Source organism: Labeo rohita, chromosome 17 (assembly GCF_022985175.1).
Source record: "Labeo rohita strain BAU-BD-2019 chromosome 17, IGBB_LRoh.1.0, whole genome shotgun sequence".
Lineage (NCBI taxonomy): Eukaryota > Metazoa > Chordata > Actinopteri > Cypriniformes > Cyprinidae > Labeo > Labeo rohita.
The window spans coordinates 6,970,815-6,987,245 of NC_066885.1; the positions used below are offsets into that span (position 1 = coordinate 6,970,815).

The 16,431-nt window shown below is 34.4% G+C and overlaps 2 protein-coding genes across 2 annotated transcripts in view; one reads left to right on the forward strand and one right to left on the reverse strand.

Moving 5' to 3' along the window:
• Nucleotides 1–10,868, reverse strand: part of kiaa0586 (KIAA0586 ortholog) — a 161,136-nt gene extending 150,268 nt beyond the window's left edge. The window contains 8 exon segments of the mRNA XM_051133094.1: nt 5,497–5,631; nt 6,849–7,029; nt 8,164–8,379; nt 8,456–8,630; nt 8,711–8,780; nt 9,847–9,913; nt 10,031–10,092; nt 10,175–10,868. Of these exon segments, the coding sequence (XP_050989051.1) occupies nt 5,497–5,631; nt 6,849–7,029; nt 8,164–8,379; nt 8,456–8,630; nt 8,711–8,780; nt 9,847–9,913; nt 10,031–10,092; nt 10,175–10,430 (1,162 nt within the window). The 5' untranslated portion in view covers nt 10,431–10,868.
• Nucleotides 10,869–12,117: 1,249 nt separating this feature from the next.
• timm9 (translocase of inner mitochondrial membrane 9 homolog) lies at nt 12,118–13,247 on the forward strand. Its single transcript, XM_051133026.1, has 4 exons — nt 12,118–12,203; nt 12,491–12,549; nt 12,639–12,734; nt 12,829–13,247. The coding sequence occupies exons 2-4, from the start codon at nt 12,511–12,513 to the stop codon at nt 12,961–12,963; spliced, it is 270 nt and encodes an 89-aa protein (XP_050988983.1). The 5' UTR covers nt 12,118–12,203; nt 12,491–12,510; the 3' UTR covers nt 12,964–13,247.
• The last annotated feature ends 3,184 nt before the right edge of the window (nt 13,248–16,431 follow it).

The window sequence follows — 16,431 nt, forward strand, 5'->3', positions numbered from 1 at the left end:
CCTTTATAATTACTCCAAACACAGAGCTGTAAACAATAGTCAGCATTTAACATGGAGCTGGCACCTCACCAAGGGCCGGATTCTCGTAATAGCGCTGCCAGACGCACAATGCCAGACTGCTGCCCGTCGGGAGCACAGCTCTTAAACATGGCACCGTGCTATGAACACCTAAAACCCTGTGCAGGTTAAACTCTGCATAAACACTACAGAAAAATGGCATGTGCAGGGGTGTGAAGGGTTTGCATTATAGGGTTACAAAGAACCATAATACATTTGAACGCTCTGCAGAGGGGCGGATAGCGTGTATGTGCTGCTCTATTAAGCTGTGATGCACGGCATGTGACTCACCCCCCAGTGCACATCAACAGTGATGGAGGTCTCAACAGGTAAGGGCACTGACTAATAATAAAGTCTGCCATTTATATCCGAAAGGGCATCCCTGTGGGGGGTAGACAGACTCTCCTGGCATCTGCTGGTTGATGTGAAAGTGGTGACAAGAAGCTTTTCTAGCTTTTGAAATGTACAGTGAACACATTAGGATCAAAATGTAGGTCATGGTGTTAATAAAACATGCTTGTGTACATATATATATTTATTTATTTGATCCAAAATACAGCAAAACCAGTAATATTATGATTTTTTTTTTCTATTTAAAATAACCTCTTTGTATTTGAATGTATTTTAAAACGTAATTTATTCCTGTGATCAAAGTTGAATTGTCATCATTATTACTCCAGCCTTTAGTGTCACATGATTCTTTAGAAATCATTCTAATATGCTGATTTGCTGCTCGAGAAACATTTTTAGCATTATTATTATTAATATTTAAAACAATTGATCACATTTTATTCTGGATTCTTTGATGAATAGACAGATGCAAAGAACAGCATTTATCTGAAATAAAAAGCTTTTGTAACATTATACACTATACCATTCAAAACCTTGGAGTCAGTATAATTTTTTTCTTTTTTGGGGGGAAAGAAATTATTTTTTTTTTATTTATTTTTTTTTTTAGCAAGGATGCTTTAAATTGATTAAATGTGATAATAAAGTCATTTAAAATGTGACAAAAGATTTCTATTTCAAATAAATGCTGTTTCTATTCATCAAAGAAACCAGAAAAAATATATTTAGCTGTTTTCAACATAATAACAATAATAAGTGCTTTTTAAGCAGCAAATCAGCGTATTAGAATGATTTCTGAAGGATCATGTGACTGGAATAATAATGCTAAAAATTCAGCTTTGAAATCACAGAAATAAATCACATTTTAAAATATATTCAAATAGAAAACTGTTATTTTAAATAGTAAAAATATTTCAAAATTTTTGGTGTAATTTGGATCAAATAAATGCAAGCTTGGTGAGCAGAAGAGGCTTCTTTAAAAAATTAAAAATCTTACTGTTCAAAAACTTTTAACTGGTAGTATATATATATATATATATAAATGTATCTGTTTTTACAAAAATATTAAGCAGCATAACTGTTTTTAACATTACTACTAATAATAAATGTTTCTCAAGCACCAAAGTGGCATATTAGAATAATTTCTGAAGGATCATGTGACACTGAACACTGGAGTAATGATGCTGAAAATTCAGTTTTGCCATCACAAAAATTAGCCTACATAATATTTCGCCGTTTTACAGTACTATGTAAATCAAATGTTCATACATGTATATAAAATCAGACCATTTTAAATATGACATCATCTCCCTAAGACTAGTCTAACTGCATATCTCGACATAGCTAGTGTTTGTCTAGTACGGGCTAAAATTCCTACCCATAAATCTTTTATGAGGTAAGACCACAGGAACTGCTGTTGAGGGCATCTGCAATATTCATAACCCTTAATGTAAAATCTGCAGGCTTCTCCGCTCATTACTACAAGATTTGACTTCTGTTTCACCTATTTGATTTTACTATCTTCACTACCGGTTTGGACTGACCTAAAGGCTAAATGAATAAAAAAAGATGAATAAAGAATGACATTTCAAGCCGTGCTTGCATCGGAAACTGCTGTAAACATTATGTATAATTCAAATACATGCTGTTTTATGACCTAATATTATTTTGAGTAACTACATGGAATATTTACACTTTTATAAACTAATCTGTCACACCACAGGACCATTAAAGTGAACCGGACAAATGCAAAAAGATGATTGACACAATAGTGACATTCTTAATAAAATATTCAGTTACAACTGCAGTTACTGACTTGTTTGGCATATTGCTTATTCATAATTATCATTCATTAATTATACACTTTCCCTCATATAAACCTAAAAACGTGATGCTGAAAAAAAAAAATCCGCAAACACAATAACAGCTGCTAAATTTACCATATGACTAAAAAGATAATTAAACCAGTTCTAACACACCTCTCCTAATATCTGTGGATTACTCATAAACGAGCGAACATAAAAGCATCCTCTACACGACAACACCTCACGCTCCAGATTTCGCCTCTCCGCATGTATTTAATGCCGCTTTGATGATGTACAAGAGAAACAAAAGGAAGGTTGGCTAAAAATAGCCCGTTTCAATGGCGAGAGAGAACGGTCTGACAGCTGGAGAGACGGAGCAACGCTGCCACTGAAATAGCCGGGTTGCCATGACGACTAGATTGATGCGCACAAGTGACAAAATGGAGTCGGTGGCAACAGACATCTTACCGCAGAATTTTCCCACCGTCTCGACGCACATGCACTGGCAGAGCAGTGTGATATCTTAGTGTTTACACTTGCTGATTGCCTTTATTAAACTCCCCGAATTTTACATCAGACTCAATGGGATAATCAGTTTGGAAGAGAGCATTGTGTACGTAGGTTGAAAACAGAAAGAGAATTTTCACACTCCAGGAAAAATACACTGCAAGCCATAATTAACTCTCTGTTCTCCCACACACATCCATCAACACGAGCCTGAGAATACAGCTCTGGCGTCTGGGAAAGCAATCCCGTGCTCATGTGGGAGACACGGAGGGGGCTGCGGCAGCCGGCGGATTAGATTCAGGTGGGAAAATTCTCCCAGGTTTCAGACGGACGGGCGTGTGTCAGTGACCCCCATCTCTGAGCTCACATCTCGCTGCTAAATTGGAAAAAAGAGGACAGAGCGAGGTGAAATGGAAAAGCAGGAATGTTGTTTGTGATAAGCAAGCACTCCTTCGGCCTAGTCTAGTATACTCACGGTTACACAACATTGTGTAGGGTAATAGTCTGTTTAATGACGCGCACTACTTGAAGACACTAAAGCAGCTGTGTTACCAGGTCAGCTTGTGCTAACATGCCCGAAGCTTTTCCAATAACAAGCCGACAGCGTGACTGAGGCGAACAGCTTGAACTGTTCGTATTTACACAGCTGTTCGGCAGCGACACCTCTTTCAACAACTGCTTTTCGCCTTAATTGGTTTTTAGTGCAAAAGCGAGTCTTCAATCCAATCCGGAGGAGTGACAGATTGGTTGAGTGATTGGTTGAGTGTCTAAAGGGAAAAAGCATGTTCGGGGATAAATTACTGGTTTTGGAGTTTGAGAACATGAGGTTCTGGGCTGAGCTGATCATTGTTGTCTCTTAAACAGGAAACTAAAAGCAGGCGGAGGCGAAGCACAATGGATTCCAAAGCCTGTAGCCATGGACGCAACAATGAATGCCATTCGAAAGCAGTGATAAGATGAGACTTAACCAAAAACAATATGCTGCAAAATATGCGCAGCAGTAATTAATTAAAGCGCTCGGTCTACTTTCCAAAACACAGGCCATGCATATTATATTACAATCAGATATAGCTCAAATATTTTGCTTGTAAATAAATTACTTAATAATAATTATAACAAAGAAAGATATACATAAATTGCATAGCATGTGTTATTTGTCAATATTTAGATATACTGTCTCACCAAAATTTAAAAAAATTAAGAATGAAAGCTTTTCATTTCAACCACCCAGAAGGTCGAGGGAGACAATCTGATGTTGTTATGGATTATCATTAGCTCTGATTAATCTAAAACCAACCCGAAATGATATAAAAGCAGTTGAAATGTGTTTTTACAGTGGAGTTCTGTTTGTGGCGCAAAAGCAAAATTTCAGCAGTGACGCTACTGCCATCAAGTGGTTTCAACTTGAATGTCATGCAAACTACTGTGATACCACTCTGAGACTGATTTAAAAACTTAATTTGGTCAAAAAATCTTCTCAGAACTATGCTTTGATTAAGTTGTGGAGGGAGGGAGCTAAATGAACTTACTATAATGCAACTACCTATAATATCTAGGCTCCGAAACAAAACCAAATACTCAGATATTTGCTATTAATGACCAATACACAGTAGAGCCCTGCATGGGCCTCAAATATAGGCCCTGCCCCGAGATGCTCAGGCCCTAGCCCGGCCCTTGTCCGACAGCTTATCAGAATTCTTGCCCCTTGTCCGACTCCAAAACAGCTTATACTACTTTTTCAGCAATTAATGTAATTCAGTTTTGTATGAAATAGCACAATAATTATATTTCATTTCGTTTTTTTAAGTTAATTTAGAAAAACGTCTGGAGCATTTTTTGTTCGTTAAAAATAAGTTTTTGTTTTTTAAAGTAACAACCAAGCAGCCAGCAGATCATAGCCTATGTTTCATCAATTTTGCCTTCTCAAATCAACACGACTTTCCAAAAATAAAATCTATAGATATAAAACAGTTCAAGCATATAACAATGCTAGTTTAAACATTAAACCTAGATAAATGTGTGCTATTAGGTGCATATCCAATCATTTGTGTGGAGAGTGGAGGCTGAAGTGCGCTTTGCAGGACATGAAGGCACAGCGTGATCACTTACATTTTTTTCAGTAAAACAATTTAAAATATGTCATCATTTTTGCTAAACAAATGAAAATATATTATTCAGAAGTTTAAAGGATCTACTTTTATTTGTGTGCACTCACGATATCAATAAAACATTGTGCTTTTATATAATAAAGAAAACAAACATGAAGTGCCTTCTGCTGTCTCGGTCTTAAACAGGAGCACTTCAAAGTCAGCGAATACACGCATCACAGACATGCTAACTATATATATAGAAAGCTTTAAATTACTACTTAAAATAAAACTAATTAAAAACAAAAACTCTTTCTTGCGACACTGAATCAGAAAGGTGAAGGCACTTAGGTCAATCACTTAGAAGGCACGCTCGCTGCTGCTGCTGACGGGTCACTAAACACCATCCGAGCCACTCTTGACAGTCACGGTAGCCTGGTCTTGTGTTGTTTTCACCAGCACGGCAATTTTTTTTCCCCCATCACCATAACTGCATGTCTAGACTCTAAAATCTAAAAATAGGGAGAAGCCTAAAACAGGCCCGTTGCCTGGCCCGCATCTGAACTATGACGTGAAAATTGTCCAGAAGACCGGCCTTAGGGGCGCAAAAAAATTGGGGCCCATTGGGCCCGGGCTGAAATGCAGGGCTCTAATAAACAAAAATAGAGCAAATGACACAGGGAAAAACCCACCTTGGTTTCTGAGGGAGGATTTCTGAGGTTTGATGGTGCTTGTAGATGACGTCCAGTGGGTGGGTTTGGGAATGACTTTACGTGGTGCGGGGGTCTCCAGGGGGCTTCGTTTGTCTCGATGCACGTCCTTTGACACTGGAGGAGAAATTAATCAACGTAAAAACAATAATAAGCATCATTTGTTTAGTTGTACTTGTAGCACCCTCAGCTTTACCAAGCTTTACTACATTTATCCAAACACACCCTAGTGAAAAATAAATATACTAAAATGTATTTGGAATACATTTAATTCATGCCAAGTATTCTACCAATACATTTACATATTTACATCATTAACAAAATACCCTCCAATTGTACTTAAAAGTGTGCTTAACAACTAATTTTGTACCTAATTCGCTTTAATTGTGCAGAAATAGTGCTTATGTCCAACTAAAGATATACTTAAGTATATTCGATTGTGCTAAAGCGGATCAATTGCAAGTATACTTTAGGTGCACTTTAAAAATCTTGCATTTAAAGAGCAATAAGATCATACAATCCTCATAAACAGTGACACATTTTAGGCTCAGTATTAAGAAATGTGCACTGTGCATAAGTATTCCAAATAAAGTTGAATTATTATTTTTATATCAGTAAATTTAGTGATACGTCAGTATTGAATTACACTTGACATATGAATTACTACACTATGAAATAAATGTATTTTAAATATATAACTTTTTTACAAGGGCACATTGGCCCCAAAAAACATTTGGACAAATATGCCATCATTAAAAAAAATGTATAAATGTTAAAGAAAGCACAAGAACTTTTTCAGTAAAATTATTTCACAAAATTAAGTTTCACAAATGGAACAATGTTCAAAATGTCTGGTTGTCAAATGTTGTGGAACATGTTCATATGTTGATATAATGAACCACACCTGTGGTTATTCTGCTTAGACATCTGCGTAAAATTAATGTGAAATTACTTCATACTGGCATCCATGAAAAGTAACATGAAAACCAATTGGTTAAGTTAATTAAAAAAAGTGTCTCAAAATTAGAGCTAGCTCTGAAAAAGGCAGGAAAAAGCAGAATTTGTTTGCAAATGCCATATTTTGAAACTGATGCAATGCACTTTTGTGTGTGACTTTAGCATCCAAAAATGTCCAAATTCTTTTTGTGGTTACTGTATTGATAGATGACTAGTAAGGTTTTTTCCCCCCATTATTTGAAGGCCTAATAATATTAAGAACAATCAGTTCTACTATATAATTAATACAATTTTATGTCATGGTGATTAATTCCTTCTCTGAGACAGAGTTTGTGGCTATTATAGATTCACAAATCTATTTGTACCAACAGTCTCACCAGATGCTTGGCTTCCAACAGAGGTTTTATCAGTAGCAGACAGTCTGACGCTGTGACTGCCTGAGATCTGAGCTGGCAGAGATTCTGTCTGGGTGATTCCAGTGCCTGTGTGTAGAATGGACTGTGAGTCTGTGTTCGCCCGAGCTGCTACGACGTCTAGAGCCGATCCCAGGAGACGATTCTAAAGATAGAGGAGATATGATAAAGTAACATAAGCTGATAAACCAGTTCCTGAACTTGAGTGGAGAACAGTCTTCTCAGTCTTGCAGGAATAATGCTCAAAGTTCCAGAAGTCAAAATAAGACAACAAAGCCCGAGATGTCGGCTGACCATCTTATTGGTCTCTGCCCGAGCTACTATTTTTATACAGTATTTTACAGTTTTATACAGTTCAGTCACTGTCCAATGTTATTCCCTGTGCTTTCCCCAATTATTTATTAGCTTTCTTGGCTTTACTTTAGTTAGGGATTTTACCCACTGGTCTGTTTTTTTTTATAACCTTTTATTTAAACCTCTCCAGGTGCCCAAAATTCCCAGAGGCATATACATTTCATATGATATGAGCTGACACAAATTACACATTGTTTATTCTTGCACCCTCCATACAAGATCTTAGTCATGTAGGCCATGAGGCCTTCAAAATGCATCTGAATCCCACACTAGCATGTCTTTTATAGGATAAATATTTCATCAGAACCTGCACAAGTCTCTGAAACAAAGATGAAATACAACAGCATATGACTCCTTAAAACAGATTTCTGCAGTTGAAGTCTTTTTGAAATAAAGTGCTAGTGTAGACATAATCTGTTTAGTATTTGGTACTAAGCCAACAGTATGAACTATATCAGCCTATCATATAATCAAAAATATATTGAGTTTAAAGGTTAAAAGAACTAAATTATGAATGTTTTTGGTGTAATATTCCTTGACTAAGTAGACTAGAAAAAAAAAAAAAAAGGAAAAAAAAATGAAATGAAATGAAACAAGAAACAAAAATTAAACAAAAACAAGCAAATTAATACAAAATAAAATAAAGCAAAAATAAAATGAATACAATAAAACAAAAAGAAAACAAAAGAAAAAAAAATTCTATAAATAAAAAATATAATAACGCAATAAACAAAAATGAAATAAAGCCAAAAAAAATAAAATAAAATAAAATAAAATAAAATAAAAATTCCTTAATTTTGACTTTGTGTGTGTGACTGTAGTTTGAGCTTTACTTTTAATAAAACATAATATAAATAAATAATAATAAATAAAAAAAGCCAGATTCAGCATTTCCAGATCTAGACAGAGGTCTTTCCATTTTTACCTGCAGTTGGATCTGCTGACATTGGATTGTCTCCAGGTGTTGCAGTCTCTGCTGGATCAGAATGTTAAGTTGTTCCTCCAGATGGGCTGCTCTCCCTGCAGAACTGTTCTCAGCACTGGCTGCTCTCCCTGGCTGGACACCGGCCTCATCTGCTTTCTGCAGCCTCCTCAGCTCAGCAGTTACCAGTGCGATCTGAGCCTCCATCTCACTCTGAGCCTGATGGGCCAAACAAAGACAGTTTAGGGTGAATCTTACAATACTATATTGTCTTACGAATGTTACAGTGATCTACCTTGATAAGAGGCGCTGTGGCGGCAATAGTAGCAGCTGTTATGGCTGCCACATTTGCAGAAGTCCCAGGATCTCCTAATGGACAGGCAGGATCCGACTGGCCTCTTGGAGTTTGGGATCTGTCTTGGTCCAACACTTGTACTGTCACATTACGCCTTAAAGGTGCACTTTGGGATCTGAGGATCAAGTGAAATATCCATGTGTGCAAAATAATCATGTTTAATCATAGAAACAGCTGAACAAAAGCAGGCATTACCTTTTCTTGAGGGCTGCAGAAACTGCTCCTCTCCTATCAGCAGAGTAAGTAGAAATTCGCACATCTTCACCTGTGGTGTTCAGAAATTCAAAAACATAATACCAATGCAATACAATGCATTGCAATGCAATACAATAAAATAAAATTCCTTTTTGATTAAGGTCTATGTGTGCATGACAGTAGTTTGAATTTTATTTGAAATAAAAATAAAAAAATAAAATAAAATAAAATAAAAATTCATTCTGACTTTAATGTCCATGTGTACATGACTGTAATTTGAGCTTTACATGTAATAAAATAATATAAAATAAAATAAAATTCCTTTTGACTTTAAGGTCTATGTGTGCATGACTGTAGTTTGAGCATTACTTGTAATAAAATAAAATGAAATAAAATAATTTTGACTTTAAGGTCCATGTAGATATGACTGTAGTTTGAGTTTTATTTGTAATAAAGTAAAGTAAAATAAAATAAAATAAAATAAAATAAAATATAAAATAAAATTCATTTTGACTTTAATGTCCATGTGTGCATGACTGTAATTTGAGCTTTACATGTAATAAAATAACATAAAATAAAATAAAATTTCTTTTTGACTTTAAATTGTGCATGACTGTATGCATGACTACAGTTTGAGCATTACTTGTAATAAAATAAAATGAAATAAAACCATTTCGAATTTAAGGTCCATGTGGACGTGGCTGTAGTTTGAGTTTTATTTGTAATAAAGTAAAGTAAAGTAAAATAAAATAAAGTAAAATAAAATAAAATAAAATAACATTTATTTTGACTTTAATGTCCATGTGTGCACGACTGTAGTTGGAGCTTTACTTGTAATAAAATAAAATAAAAATTAATTCATTTTGACTTTAAGGTCCATGTGTGCATGACTGTAGTTTCAGCTTTACTTGTAACAAACTCAACTAAACTAATCTAAACTAAACTAAAATATAATAAACTATAATAAAATAAAAAATTCATTCATTTTGACTCTAAGGTCCACGTGTGCATGACTGTAGATTCAGCTTTACTCGTAGTAAAATAAAATAAAATAAAATAAAAAAAGACTTTAAGGTCTATGTGTGTGTGACTGTAGTTTGAGCTTTACTTTTAATAAAATAAAATAAAAACCATACCTTTTGACTTTATGTTTGCCGTCTGCATGACTGTAGTTTGAACTTTACTTTTCTCTTTCCTGGAGGCCTATGTGAGATTATATATACATTATGGTTAACAAACATTTCAATCAACTTACAGCAAGCTATTTGGAAACAAAACCAATTATAAATAAAGAAAACAAAAACAAACAAAAAAACTCACTCTGACAAAAAGATCAGCAAATTGATCTGATGGTCCACCAGTCTGTTGTTCATGGAGTTCGACTGAAATCAGACAAAAAATAATTTATCCTTTTCATCATGTAATTGATCTCCAATGGCACTCAAATCAGTCTAACAGTGTTACCTGTGTCTGAAGCTGAGGGTACATTCACAGAAAGGACAGGTGGGATTTCGCTCTCATGCACAGAGTCAACATCTTCAGAGTCTGACAGTCTTCTGATGTAAATATTAACTTTATTATGACTCTTATGCTGTATTTCCTCTCTGCTGGCACCCAAGGCAGCTCTGGTTGAGTGAATTAACACATCTGCTGCATCAGAACTGGATGTAGAGTCGTTTAAGTGCGTGTTATCGATCACAGACACACAACAAAGGTCCATTTCCACTTTTATATCAGTAAAAAGACTCCAATAATAGACACCGGTTGTTTTTCCACTAATGTCAGTTGATAATACCAATGTACAGGCCCAGTAACTAGTTAGTTGTCAAAGGCTTTGGTAATTTTCATGCGTCTCTAACAGTCTTACCGTGAACATGACGACAACATAACGATTACCGCAGTGATTTCCTCAGATATCCACAGATGACACACGTCAGTCACTCTGCTGTTGTTGCCCGTCTTGGTTTTAAATTTCCCGCCGCAGGTGATTTTTAAAAGCAACAGGTTGACTCAGACCCTCATTTCTGTTATTGACGACTTTATTTCGTAGTATTTTAATGTGATATTCAAATTATGATATATTTCAGCTCATTTCAGCTGTAAATCCAGTTGTTTCTTAGCGTCGGTTGTTGCTGACAACAAAACTTCTCAACTGTGATCTTGGAAACAACGGCATGATCGCAAGATTTCAAAATAAAAGTTTGTCTTCGCTATATTTTTGGTATCAAAAGTCTTGACACTGCTGCCCCCATTTGGTCATTATTAGAATATATTTGATCTAGTAAATATGAGAAATAAATGTTTATTTGTTTTTGCGTTTTTTAGCCTTTTTTCGTTAAATCTGTGCGCAATAATAACAGAATTTTAGAAGATGCACGGTTATAAATTATGCACTTTTAAACTGTAAGACTGAATTATTAAGTAATAATGTAAAATAATATAAAAAACGACTGAACATGTAAAATAAAAAGAAAAGAAATTGCGTTTTGCAATATATAATATTTTAATGTTAAAATAAGATGCTAATATAAAGCATTTAAATATCACAAACAACAATTATATATAAATTATGTAAAAAATGTAATAATATATACACCAGTCAAAAGTTTTTGAACAGTAAGATTTTTAATGTTTTTTAAAAAGTCTTTTCTGCTCACCAAACCTGCATTTATTTGATCCGAAGTATCAGTAAAATTTTAAAATCATTTTACTATTTAAAATAACTGCTTTCTATTTAAGTATATTTTAAAATGTAATTTATTCCTGTGAATTCAAAGCTGAATTTATAGCATCATTACTCCAGTCACATGATCTTTCAGAAATATATTCTGATTTGCTGCTCAAAAAATATTGATTATTATGTTAAAAACAGCTGAGTGCAATTTCTTCAGGTTTATTTGATGAATAGAAAGTTTAGAAGAACATCTCAAATAAAACTCTTTTGTAACATTATAAATGTCTTTATCATCGCTTTCGATCAATTTAAAGCATCCTTGCTAAATAAAAGTATTATAAAAAATGTATTAAATATTGATAATAATAATAATAATAATAACAATAATAATAATAATGTTTCTTGAACAGCAAATTAGCATATTAGAATAATTTCTGAAGGATCATGTGACACTGAAGACTGGAGAAATTATGCTAAAAATTCAGCTTTTGCTGTATTTTGGATCAAATAAATGCAGAAGAGATTTCTTTTAAAAACATTAAAAAATCTTACTGTTCAAAAACTTTTGACTAGTAGTGTATTTCAGAAAAATACATTTTTTTATTTATTTTTATTTATTTTATTTATTCATTTATTTTAAATTTTTTGGTGTATGTTCTAAGGATTTTAATTCTATTCCTTCACACACGATTTTATTTTTTATTTTTTGTTTCACAAGGACTCTTATTTGTTCCGACAGTGCCGAATCTGCCGATGTGAAGTAGCGGACATCTTTTCTGTTCTCACATGTCCTTCACATCCTGAGCTCTGACAGCAAAGGTAGCAGCTTTAATGTTTTTTTTTTTAACGTGATTTGTTTCTTATATTTATTGTTTACACATTGCTTATTATAAAGCGTTTATTACAGTGTATATTTTAAAAGGCATTTACGCATATATACTGTTATAAATGTACATGTGATGTAATGCTAATGGCTAATTGAGGCCTCTATTAGAAAAGAGCATGTATTTATTTAGCAGCTTCTGCACCGTCAATGAGAAAAAGGAGCTTTTCTTTTTGGTTCAAATGCTCTTAGTGTGCCTAACGTTATTTTATTTCATCCATAGCATCTTATTGTATTGTAAATATGGCAGCTCAGGTCACTGAATCAGACCAGATCAAACAGGTAAGAAGACGTTTAGACATAACCATACCCAGTTATTGTCTATTAATAGTTTTATTGTCTATTAAATTGTTCATCTGTGTGTTTTCCAGTTCAAAGAATTTCTGGGAACCTACAATAAACTGACAGAAAACTGCTTCATGGATTGTGTTAAAGATTTCACTACAAGAGAGGTCAAGCCAGAGGAGGTGTGTGATTATGCATATGTTTCTGCAAGCTGTCTTATAAATCCATTAAAATAATAATGGAAAAGAATGATTTTAATGTAACGTTTCTTTCCAGACTTCATGTTCTGAGAGCTGCTTACAGAAGTACCTGAAGATGACACAGAGGATCTCCATGCGCTTTCAGGAATATCACATCCAGCAGAATGAAGCATTGGCCGCTAAAGCTGGTTTGTTAGGACAGCCACGATAATCATCTACCGCTGGACTGAACTCCAGACCATTACGCCAGGCTCTCTCTATTCCAGGATGGAGCAGGGCTCTCCACGCTGGAGCAGCAGAGCAGAAGACGCAGGCACTGGGAATAGTGTGAGACGTCCTCTAACGTCTGCTGGCTCTTCAGATCGTTGGGAATTTTGGTTTTTTGAAAGACAGACACTGTCGTTTTGACCATAATGCTGGTCTTCCGTAAAACACAAAGGATCTTGATTGTTTTTATGTTAGCGTGCTACAGAATAAAATACTAGTCAACTCTAATATTCAGTTTTGTTCATGTGCAACTTCTCTAATTAAATTTGTAAAAAATGCTTTGAAGGAATAATTCACCCAAAAAGTTACCATTTCTCATGCTCAGACCATTAAAGATGTAGATGAGTTTGTTTATTCATACAAACAGATTTGGAGAAATTTAGCATTACATCACCTGCTCACCATTAGATACTCTGCAGTGAATGGGTGCCATCAGAATGAGTCCAAAGAGTAGATAAAAGCATCTTAATTTACATCTTGTGAAGTGAAAATCTGCATGTTTCTAATAAATCGTTCAAGGGTTAACTTATTTATGTCACTTAGGGCCAAAATACGAGGCCATAATCGGTAATAACGCTTCCTTCAGTGAAAAAGTCCATGCCTGTTGTTGTCTCTCATTCAGACGAGATGAATTTTTTCAATAAAGGAAACAATATATATGACCCTGGACCACAAAACCAATCTTAAGTAGCACAGGTATATTTGTAGCAATAGCCAAAAAAAACATTGTATGGGTCAAAATTGTCGATTTTTCTTTTTTGCTAAAAATCATTAGGATATTAAGTAAAGATCATGTTCCATGAAGATATTTTGGAAATTTTATACTGTAAATGTATCGAAACTTAATTTTTGATTAGAATATGCATTGCTAAGAACTTCATTTGGACAACTTTAAAGGTGATTTTCTCAATATTTAGATTTTTTTGCACCCTCACATTCCAGACTTTCAAATAGTTGTATCTTGGCCAAATATTGTCCTATCCTAAACCATAAATTAATGTAAAACTTGTAAAAATCTCAATTTACCAAAAATTACCCTAATGACTGGTTTTGTAATCCTTCACATATGGATTAGAAGTCTTGCATTTTAGGCGAAAACAATGGTTTTGAAGTTAAAAACACATTAATCATGGATTTGTTTCTTACAAACACAGCTTTTCGTTTCACAAGATGTTAATGGATGTGGTGGAGTGGTGTGGATTACTTTTATCAGCTGTTTGGACTCTCATTCTGACGGCACCCATTCATTGCAGAGGATCCGTTTGTGAGCAAATGATGAAATATTACATTTTTCCAAATCCATTCTGATAAAGAAACAAACTCATCTACATCTTGGAAGGGCAGAGGGTGAGTACATTTTCAGCAGATTTACATTTTTGGGTGAACTGTTCCTTTTAACAAAGGTGAGTTCTGTGTAGAATTTATAAAACTCAGAAAACATGGCCATAAAGTCATAATTCAGCCTAAAATAAGATTTTTTCCATAAGTATTTCAACACTGTCATCCAAGATGTTCGTGTCTTTCTTAAGTCGTAGAAAATTATGTTTTTTGAGGAAAACCTTTCAGGATTTCTCTCCAATAGTGGACTTCTACGGTGCCCCCGAGTTTGAACTTCCAAAATGCAGTTTAAATGCAGCCTCAAAGGGCTCTAAATGATCCCAGCCAAAGAAGAACCTTTTTTAATGACAATTTATATACTTTTTAATCTCAAATGCTCATCTTGTCTAGCTCTGCATACTCCAGTTCAAACAGTTAGGGTAAGTCAAAAAACTCCCATCTCATTTTCTACTCCAAGTTCAAAAGTGTTCTACATCGCTGCGGAAGTACCGACCCAGTGTTTACAAAGTGAACGTGCAAAGATGATCAAACACCCTTTACAAACAAAAAAGGGAAAAAAGCAATGTAGGATGATTTTGAAGTTGGAGAAGAAAATGAGATGGGACTTTTTTAACATACCCTAACTGTCATTAACCCTGAATAGAGCTAGACAAGACGAGCATTTGAGGTTAAAATGTATAAATTGCATTTTTCATTTTAGAAAATAAGTAATCGTTTTGCTAGACCCTTATTTCTCAGCTGGGACCTTTTAGAGCCCTTTGAAGCTGCATTTAAATTGTATTTTGGAAGTTCAAACTCAGGGGCACCATAAAAGTCTACTATATGGAGAGAAATCCTGAAATACACAATTCCTTTACAACTGAAGACAGACAGATATGAACATCTGTGTAATCAGTAAATTATCTGTAAATCTTTGTTCTGGAAGTGAACTTCTTTAATAATTTGACAATAAGTAGTGGGATGGAATTTAAGAAAAATTCTGATAATGTCCATATTTTGCAGTTCCCCTGGTTGCTTTTGACCAATTTTTGACCAGTTAATAAAGACGAAGAATCAGAAGGATATTTCTGAATATTTCAAAACTTTATTAGAAATGAGAAGACCTCTTATTTTACATAAAGATACAATGGCTTTGCTCAGGAACCTAATGCCTTCATTTCTTCATCCAGGAATCTGTAAATAAACCGAAGTCACAGGGAAGCAAGTTTTCACAATTTCATCGCAGTGAATTAATTGATGCCTACAGCATAAAATGTTCAACATAGTCATATGGGTCATCATCACTCTAGACAGCTTGGGTTTAGGTTCCTAAATGGTTGAGTATATACAGTCTAAAGATGTGCTAATGCTTCTACCAACTTGACATAGAAAAGGAAAATTAATATACAAAGATGTACTGTTTAAAAAATAATAAATCATTTGTACAGTTTGTGTAAAATGTATTTTTCAAATACATGGTTTTCTGAAAGATCTATTTACAAAAGGAACAATCAGTAAGAAACCCCTGGGCTTAACATACTCGTGTGAGAAGCAACTCATTTACGCTCAATTGGTCAAGAACTCAAAAGTTTTAAATTATAAAGTACCAGAAAATCTCAAATAAACCACAACTGGGAGGGGCGGGAAAGCAGGTCACCAATTTCTGGTGTTCCATCAGGGGAGCTTCGGGCCCAAATGGAGGCAGGGGAAAAAAAAAAAGAAAAAAAAAAAAAAAAAAAAAAACAACGGTGGAAGATGCGGTTTACTGCACAGTAGTTACTCAAATTGTGACATCACATTCAAAAGGTTCAAGACGACCCAACGAAATTCTCATATTCTTTCTAACCCCACCGAGCCAACCGAATGTGGGACGATTGTGATTCTCTCATCTTGTAAAAAATACAAAAATGCTGTCCACGGACTGAATAAATATATTTAACAAGTTGCAAGATAATACCTTTATTTTACACAAAAATTTCAGCTCTAGAAATCTTTCATTAAATAACTTCACGGCTGTGATATATACTTTTTGAAATTTTCCATACTAAAAATAAAAACTCTGCAATTACATATAAAAAGACAAAATACACTTGCA

What these genes read in the sequence shown, in the direction of transcription:
- timm9 (XM_051133026.1), top strand. Translation starts at nt 12,511, where the DNA reads ATGGCAGCTCAGGTCACTGAATCAGACCAGATCAAACAG. An exon ending in AATCAGACCAGATCAAACAG is followed by an intron (nt 12,550 to 12,638) that starts GTAAGAAGACGT and finishes TGTGTTTTCCAG; the next exon opens with TTCAAAGAATTTCTGGGAAC. An exon ending in GAGAGGTCAAGCCAGAGGAG is followed by an intron (nt 12,735 to 12,828) that starts GTGTGTGATTAT and finishes GTTTCTTTCCAG; the next exon opens with ACTTCATGTTCTGAGAGCTG.